The 9,289-nt window shown below is 33.9% G+C and overlaps 1 protein-coding gene across 2 annotated transcripts in view; it reads right to left on the reverse strand.

The window, feature by feature from the left end:
* The window catches only part of LOC129944176 (protein-tyrosine sulfotransferase), a 90,769-nt gene extending 82,214 nt beyond the window's left edge, over nt 1-8,555 (reverse strand). For both annotated transcript variants that reach the window (XM_056053410.1, XM_056053411.1), the window contains exon 1: nt 7,388-8,555. In XM_056053410.1, coding sequence (XP_055909385.1) covers nt 7,388-7,534 — 147 coding nt within the window. In that variant the 5' untranslated portion in view covers nt 7,535-8,555. The remainder of the gene's footprint in view (nt 1-7,387) is intronic.
* Between the last annotated feature and the right edge of the window lie 734 nt (nt 8,556-9,289).

Raw genomic sequence — 9,289 nt, forward strand, 5'->3', positions numbered from 1 at the left:
AGAGTGCTGGAGATAAAACAGAGCCCTGAGGCACACCAGCATTTATTTTGTGGTTTTCAGATACACAACTTGTATTGAACGATTCGAAAGGTAATTACTAATCCAATGAAGGAGCGATTCATGAAAACTTGGGGCATGAAACCGTAAAATGACCAAAGAACTGAAAATGAACGACCTTCTTAATTGTAAGTGACAACCATCAGTATATAGTTGAAAAATTTTATTGTTTAACATTTAACCTACCAACTGATAAGAAGTTTGGTAGTTGGTAACTTTTTAGACTGTTAGGACTTACACGAAATTATATAGAGCTATCAATTAAATGTTGCTTCATTTTTGATTAAATAACAATAAATAAAATGTTTAGAGGCTGAATTAAAGTATTTTTCAACTATCAATTGTTATTTGACAATTTTGTGAAATAGGCTCTGGAGCAGATGAAAACTGACTCCACTTTTGAGATAAACAGTCAAAATTCTAGCGAATGGTGGATTTCCTAACGCACAGGTCTATGCAAATAAGGATTTCGGACAAACTTGGTACGCGAACTAAGGTTGTTTTTGAAATTTCTGTGTCACTATCTTCATAATTCGAATATTCTTACCATTAAATTAAATTGAATTGAATGGCGCAACATTCCGTTGTGAACCAGGGCCTAGTGACTTACAACTCTCAACCATTCCTGTGTGCGAGTACTGTTGTCAGGAATGGAAGGGACCTACAATTTTAGGCCGAATCCGAACGGCTAATTTGAGAAAGCACTTTTTCATGACAAGAATTACTCTTGAAGGAATTGTCAATTCCTCGCAAGAGGCAGTACCAACGAAAATTAATTTTTTATAAATTAAGGTGGCACAGTCAGGCATTGAACCCAAGACTCCTTGCATGACAGTCCAACGCACTTACCATCATGCCACGGATACTACATTTTTTTCTTACCATAGCAATTTAAAAAAACAGTTAAAAAATTTGGTACCCAAAATACCTCAAGAACCAATAATGATAGTGAATTAAATAATATTTTATATCATAGTTTATTTTTGGAAAAAAATCCAATTAAAGGTTTTTTATAAATCAAAAAAACTGAAAAAAATATTTGTCACCTCGAAAATTTTACGAACAAAAATAATCCATTTTATCTCTAAACTAGTTTTATGCAACGAAGAATAACGTTTTTTACGTCTGGTAAAATTTTGAGAAAAACCGCATTGACAGATTTCTTATATAAAAAATAGAAACATAAAAATAACATTCATCAAAGTTAGTTTAAATTGATTTTCGACTTAAATATCTTCAAAAATTTGATATTTTTGATTCAAACTAATTTTATCTCATAAGAAATATTGTTTTTAACATTCAGTAAAATCTTGACAAAAATCGAATGAACAGTTTTTGCATAAAAAATCTAAAAAAAAGTTAGTAAAACTTGACTTTCGACTAAAATATCTTTTCAAAAATCTGAGACATTGTGTTCAAACTAATTTAATCTTGTAAAATATATGTTGTCAACATTCAGCCAAATTTTGAGTATGGAATTATGAGTTTTTTTTTACAAAAACTAAAAACCTAAAAAAAAAATACTAAAAGGTGGTAAAAATTTATTTTTGAATCAAATATCTCTTCAAAAATCAAATCTAACAGTTTCTTATAAAAAATTAAAATCTACAGAAAATATTACGCGAAAATCTCGATATCTCGTGAATAATAGAAGATTTTCACTTCAAATTAATTTTATTAATCTAATTTATATTTGTTTATAGAAGAAATACATATTTTCAAGAAATTCTACTGAAATTGGTAAAAAGTGGATTTCGAATGAAAATTTCGTTAACCAAAATGGATTCTGAAATCAAATTCTTTTATCATGTGCTAAATATTGTTGGTATTTTTTATTTTGTTAAACTATTCCACTGACGACTCAAAAACTCAAAAACGAAGGATTATCAGTGTGGGTCACTTCTCAGCCTCTTTTTGTATTTGTTCAATGAAGTAAATAAAAGTTAACAGGACCATGAACATGGGATTTTTGTTTTCTTTTGAAGAATTTACCAAAAATCAAGAATTTAAAAGTTTAGGGTTAACTCGTTGATTTATCTTAATTTCAAAAAATTTCTGATTTTGAAGAGGTTTGTGAATCCATGGAATCGAAGCCATTCTAGAATGGAATTTCACAGCTTGTTTCAAAGGAAAGTTTCTTTTGTAAGGCTGTTAACAAATTATCTATAAAATAAATTTTATAAATAAGCATATTTAAAAAACAAAGAAGTTTATAATAGTAACTAAAGAGTAATAAAAAATAAATTAACTTAACGATGTCGTAAATGATTTTTCGACAGAAAAGAGTTTACGATTAACGAAAAGTATCATCAATTTTGAGTTGTCTCTAACTGAAAATTAACTACATTTCAATAGCCAAAGGAATATATGTAAAAGTTAAGGTCCCTTGCAACAACTTATGTGTACACTACAGTGGGCTGGGATTGAAGCCCAATACCACGGTGTTGTATCTATGTACGAAATAAGAAAAAGAGTCTGCAGAATAGTTTTTCTAGTGTCGAATGTTATCATTGTTGATACCCATTTGCTGAGCACAAAACTGTTCAAACATACGAGTAGCCTCGCAATTTATTTCTTGAGAAGAATTTCCTAATGTATCTAATAAAAGTACCATGTCCCTTCTTTCCAAGGTCATGGAAACGCTGATTAATTATCAGCTCAAGAAATATCTTGAAGAACGGAAGCTTCTTAATGACCGACAATATGGCTTTCGTAGCAAAAGGTCCACTGGTGATCTCATTGTTCATTTCACCGAACTGTGGAACAAATTTTTCATTGTTTTGGAGAAAGTAAGATTATTGCACTTAATATTTCAAAAGCATTTGATAGGGTTTCGCATCAGGCTCTCTTATCGAAAATGCGTGCTTTCGGTTTTTATGAATCCCTCTTTCATTGGATTAGTAATCACATTTAGAATCGTTCAATACAAGTAGTATTGGATGGATTCAAGCCTGAAAAACACAAAATAAATGCTGGCGTGCCCCAGGGCTCTGTTTTATCTCCAACACTCTTTCTCATTTTTATTAATGATCTACTGTCTGCAACATTTAATTCAATACATTGTTTCGCTGACGATAGACTCGTAGCTTTTCATATTCGTTTTCAGACTCACACCCCTCTTCTTCGGATGTGGCAACTGCAACGACAAAATATGATAAGCTCATTACATTCCGACCTAAACAGCATTGTACAATAGGGAATAAGAAACCGCGTGAAATTTAATGCTTCGAAAACGCTATCCTGTCTTGTATCGTTAAAGCAAAATATACCCCCCTTGCCATTATCCACAAATGGCACTTGCATCGAGGCAACTGAACATTTCGATAATCTCGGTATGTGTATCACCAACCACCTTTTATGGAACGATTACATTCGCGATGTCGCCAAAAATGCCGCAAGATGTTTGGGTTTTCTAAGGCGATGCAAGAAGTTTTTCTCCCCCTCTGATCTGACTGTTATTTACAAGACTCATATACGTCCAAAACTTGAGTATAACTCCCAATCTGGGCTGGTGCTCCTGCAACTTACTTAAGCCTCTTGGATAGTATTGAACGTAGCGCATTTATATTGATCATAAGATCATTTACGTCACTTGAACATCGTCGAAATGTTTCTTGTCTCACTTTCTTTTACCGTTATTTTAATGGTTTATGCTCTAGAGATATAGCCAGCTGCATTTTTCCCCTTAAACAGTTCACCCGTAATACTCGAGCTTCTAGGAATGCTCATCAATATACCCTCGAGCCCAACTTCGGTCGTACTGTCAAGTACAGAGATTCATTCTTTAGCCGTACTGTGAGAATGTGGAATGCCTTGCCACACTCTGTCTTTCCCAGCTATTGCAATAATCAGGAATTCAAAACCAATGTGCACCGACATCTCCTTTCAAACCCTATCTCACTTTCCTAGTGCTCACACTATGTCTACATAATAAGAGTAATATATCCCTTCGCGTGTGCGCTTATTATAAAAAAAGAAGATATTGATTCACCAATTTTTTCAATGCTTATTTGATCTTAATAAACACAATTTAAGATTTACGTTGCGGCTTTTTTAAACACAAATTAATTGCAAAGTCTGAAGAATTGAAAAGTCTTTTGACTTTACAAATTTTGTAAAACACTTTGTACTTTTACTTTGCAGAATGTTATATTTTTGGAAAGTTGCCAAACCAATATCAAGAGTCGTATGATATTTTTCAATGTTCGATTGCACAGTTGGTTCTTTGTTGAACCATGTTCAAGTTTTAAACAACAAACTTCCTTATTTACTCTAGTTCTTTTTTAAGTACCTTTATGAAATCATAGGCAGAGCCTAGCAACCAACCTTTCCTTCAAAAATAATATACAATAAATATGACTCTTCCTAATAATATATGCCGGAGTGCAGTATTATAAATATTTTGTTCAACTATCACAAAGGATCGCGATGTAGCCAAAAATGGTTACGGGCTATATTTTAACAGGGGTGTTAAACATTGATTTATTCAGGTCTCTTGAACATTGGCATAGTCCCTTATTTTACTCTTGTTCAGCGTTATTGGATAATGCTCAAGTGAAATAGCTAGTTATATTCCTTAAAGAAATAAACCGCAATACTTACGCATTCATTAATGCTCAAAAGTTGTTGCGGTAAATTTTACCACAACAAGTTTCACCTCCCTTGTTGCTAACCACCCTTAACGAATTCTTACTGCGGCCCCAAAATTCTAGAAGAGTTTAGTAGAAACCTGGACCATCAGACAGTGACCTGCTCTCCTAGCATTTTGGAAAAGCAAATTTAACAGGTCTCACCAAACTGTGCGAAAGGATTCCACACCAACCAACTGTGCGACGGTTGGCCCACGTATTGGTTGAGTAAGATCATTAAGGCATGAAGTTGATACCCATGCCCAACAATGTGTGCAGGAAAGTCTCACCATCTGTAACTTAGTATGGCCGAGAGCCCATCATAAAGTATTAACGATAGAAAATCACCCAAGAATAATTTAATAACTTTCACTTTAATTATAGGCTTGGCTCCCGACTTTTTTGCAACCAAAATCTAGCGTGTGTGGTACTCGGTAATGCGAGGAATTCCACACGATTTTCCAGAAAGTCTTGGCTGGAATGGGTTCGAAAGTGAAGAGCTGAACTTACTCATTGAGCTACTAGGTGATCGCATCACCTCTTTAAATAGATCGCGTGCGATGAAAGATACCTGGCTTCTCGGTCGCGGGACCGAGACAGATCGATTACCACGCAAAAGATCCGAGAGGATTGCCTGAGGGCAAGTAGCCGTAAGGGTCAAGCTCGCCATGATGATGGCCACTTTTTTGGCTTACACCCAAAAGCGAAGATTAACGAAAATTGTGTGAAGGAATTTTTTGTTTGAAAAAGACGAAATTTTTGTACGATAGTTTTTTTAAGTTTTAGTGAATTGAAGATTTTGTCCTGCTGTGAGGAAAATTGTTGCGGAAGGACTACGGTAGCTGTTGGAAAAAGTCAAAAAGAAGCTAAGTATTGTGTTTTTCTTTGTTTCTTAGAATATTGCTTTTCTTCTGGTGTTCTTCATTTATCTCGAATTCGTCCTTCTGACCTTCGCGTCAAAATTCTGTTTTCCCGGTACTACGGGATGTATTTAACCGTTTGATTTTTTTTTCTTTGTCGAAAATTTTCTTGGGGTGATTTTTCTTGGTTGTGTTTCTTTTTTTTCGAATTTGAAGAATTTAAAGACTAATTTTTCAGCTCCTGGTTTTGGTTAACTTCCAGCTTAAAAATTCCTGGCGCCCACTTTAACCAATACGACGTGGAGAAATTCACCTCGTAGTATTTCGATATCATTTTGATATCAATTTCATTTCAATTTTATTGATCACCTTGATTAATAAATATTCACCTAATCGAAACCCCCCCTTAAGCTGAGCTACCGTGCTGGCAATACTTTTATTGCTACCTGTGGTGAATTCTTTCAACTGCTTGACATATTGACTGACGTTTCTCATAAATTGTCAAATTAATTTTCGCGGCACATCGTCGGTGTACAATTTCGATTTATTGGATTCGAAAATCCAATATTGTCTAGAAATAATCGTAATTATATTCAGTCCGTCGGGTCGGTAGTAAGGTGGAAAAATTTGCAACAAAGTGTTACCCAAAAATCAAACTTCAGCTTTACAAACAAGTAGATAAATATTTGTTTGCAGTACTTCGCGAATATAAATAGAAAGCATCTTTACATCCTTTCTTTGCAATGTTCAGAAATTTACAACTTCAATAACTTTTTTCGTTTTTAGGGCCCGAACAACATATTTTTCATAAAAAGGGTACTAAGACCCCGCTTTGGAATTCACTTTACCTACAGAATTACCGGTGGAAACATTAACGATATTATTTTCCATGTTTAATGTATATAAAAGCTGAAAGACCCTCTACATAAATACCTGATTACAAATTATTTTATTAAGATGATTCAATAAAAAACTCATCAATATTCTCACAAAATTTTCTCCTGAAAGTTTGTGCGGCAATACCATCGACGTTGAATTATTTGCAATAATTGAATTATTATTAATCTTCAATATTTCGTGTATTTTTATTTCTTCCAAAATGACATCTCAAATAAAAAATAAAAGCCCTTATAAAGTCTTAAATTGTCAATTACAGGCATTCAGGTATATCTATAGGCTTATAAGAAGATTTGTTTATAAAATTGCTCCTTATATACATATATAGATCACAAAAAAACTGCACGGTTGGTTTCTTCCTTTTTTGTTCATTCCAGTTTGCTGAACTAAAAAGGAATAAAACTGTCAGCTCTTTCCCATTTTTCCCAAAAGATATTCAATCCGACAGAATCACTTACCTACCAACCAAAAGCAAAGCAAAGCAAAGGAGGTGAAAACAAAAACAAATACGAGGAGATAGGTATCAACAGAAACAACAAAAAGAAAACAAGAAAAAGAAGAAGAACAGATAAAAAATTCCCTCAGCCTCAACTTGACACATTTTCAATTACCATTTTGCAAACAAGAGACACTGAAGAAAACCCCGAAAATAACATTTTTGCAATCGAAAAGGACGACAAAGGAAAACAGAGGTTGCAGGGGGTGGTGAAGGGCTCGAAGGAGCAAGCTTCAGATTCAAGTTCTGACAAACAAAAAGGATATATGCAGGGTTGCAGGTATATGTACAAGTTCATATACAAGGATAAAAAATTATTATCCTTGAAGCGACACTAGCGCCGAGCGACGACAACGACAACGACGACGAAAAACAAGATAGAAAACTTCAAAATGCAAAATGCAAAATGTAAAATGCAAAATACAAAATTAAAATGAAAATTTACTCACCTCTTCTCTGACCATGACAGACTCTTGGTCATCCCTGAACAAACACGTCGGACGCAGCTCCGTAAATTTGAACACAAACATTGTGACAACAACTATCCCGAACATAACCCATAGGGTAGCTTTCTTATTTCGATACGGAAGTCTCATTTTTTCTCTCTCTCGCTTTCGCTTACTTTCTTTGTCTGTTTTGTTATAATTTATATATTATAATAATGCCTTCTTTCTTGCTTGATGTCCTGTAATCCTTTCTCTCTCTCTCGGTGGGTGAGATAAGAAAGGTGAATGAAATATGTCCTTTTTGTTAAAACAACTTTATTGTCGCAGGTCAAGCAGAAGATGAACCCTTCCTGTTCCTGTTTTGCAATCTTTATCCAGTCCAATTTAATTTTGGTTGAGATTTTTTTTTTTTTTTTTTTGTGTGTGTTCGTCCTTTTTCGTTTTGTTTGACTTTGATGGTCGTTCGCTCTATAGTAGGTATACTGCAAGAGGATTCCACGGATGATCCTTGTTCTTTGGAAGAAGAACTCAATGAATGAATGGATGGATGTGGATGTGGACGTGAGTGTGGATGTGGATGGATAGCACAGGGAATTTTTGAAGTTGATTTTCTGTAAATATTTGTGCTGATGGACGGACACGGGATAACGGTTTTAATGATTTTTTATGCAGCAGCCAGGAAGAACCAATTTTGTGATTGTGCGAGGAGTAGCTTATTCATTTTTTTCTTTCCAGTCGAGGCCTCCAGAGTGGGTTGATATACCCTCTATTCTGTGTCCTTCTGCCTTGGAATAGTTTGAGTTACATTCAACTATAGACGATTTCTTTTTCCTTCAGCTTATTGATTTTCTTTCTTTCGTTCTTTGTTTACTTTGGGACAATGATGTTGACTGGGCTTTAGGATACAAAAAAATGGGTTTTTGGTCTTTATTTTTGGGCAAAATTGGCGGGTTGGCTTTTAAGAGTCTTTTTCTTATTTTTTTTTATTGTAACTTTGCTGTTGTCGTCATCCTTGCGTTGTCCTCGTCTTTAGTTGTCAGGTTAGTCAGACGTCTTTTGATGGTCTTCGTCCTTGCTTGTCCGATGCGGTGATGGCAACGACGGTAGCGGTGGCGGATGGTGGAGGTTCGCCCGTTTTTATGATTGGTATTAGAATAGCGATGGTGGTTGTGGTGATATTTTGTTGTTGTTGTAAAGCTTGGTGTTTGGGTTATCTTGTCATCTGCAATCAAAGAAACAAAACCGGAAAAATGGTAATGATGAGAAAAAGGAAATTTTCCATTTAATTGAGGCTATTGAAATTAAATGTGGTTTAAGAAAGAAGTGTCCTGCAATTTAATTTTAAGTGATTTTTTTTGTTTTGTCTTACTTTTGTTGAATCCATTTAGATTTAATAGAGTTATGAGAAATTGGGGGATCTACCTAAAAGATATGGGTCGATTTTTAAAGGATTTTAAGAACTTGTTTTGTTTGAAGAGTTTTTATAAAAGCAATAATTTGGGAAATAATACATTATGTTCTTTTTGTAAAGATATTTAAATAAGATTCAAAAGATTTATGAAACATTTATCCATTTATTTATATAGGCAGATAATAATTATGTAACCAACAAACGTTTTTTTATATTTTTAACACATTTTCGTCTTTTATTTGAAAAAAAATAAGAACAACTTTTAACACTAAGGAAAATAGGGTAAACTACTAGTTTTAGAACTTTGAATATAAAACCCTACTGTTATTTTGGGACGGATCAAAAATGTAGCGTTGTGAAAGAGGACACTTTTTTATTAAAAGTCTGCTTTTTAAAATTAGGTCATGAAATTCTTCTTTAAAAATTGAGTATAGTATTAGACTTAACGACCGTTTTATTATGAGGGTTTTGTAATGTTTTAAAGATATATTATG

The sequence above is a fragment of the Eupeodes corollae genome, chromosome 2 (assembly GCF_945859685.1).
Source record: "Eupeodes corollae chromosome 2, idEupCoro1.1, whole genome shotgun sequence".
In the NCBI taxonomy this organism is placed as follows: domain Eukaryota; kingdom Metazoa; phylum Arthropoda; class Insecta; order Diptera; family Syrphidae; genus Eupeodes; species Eupeodes corollae.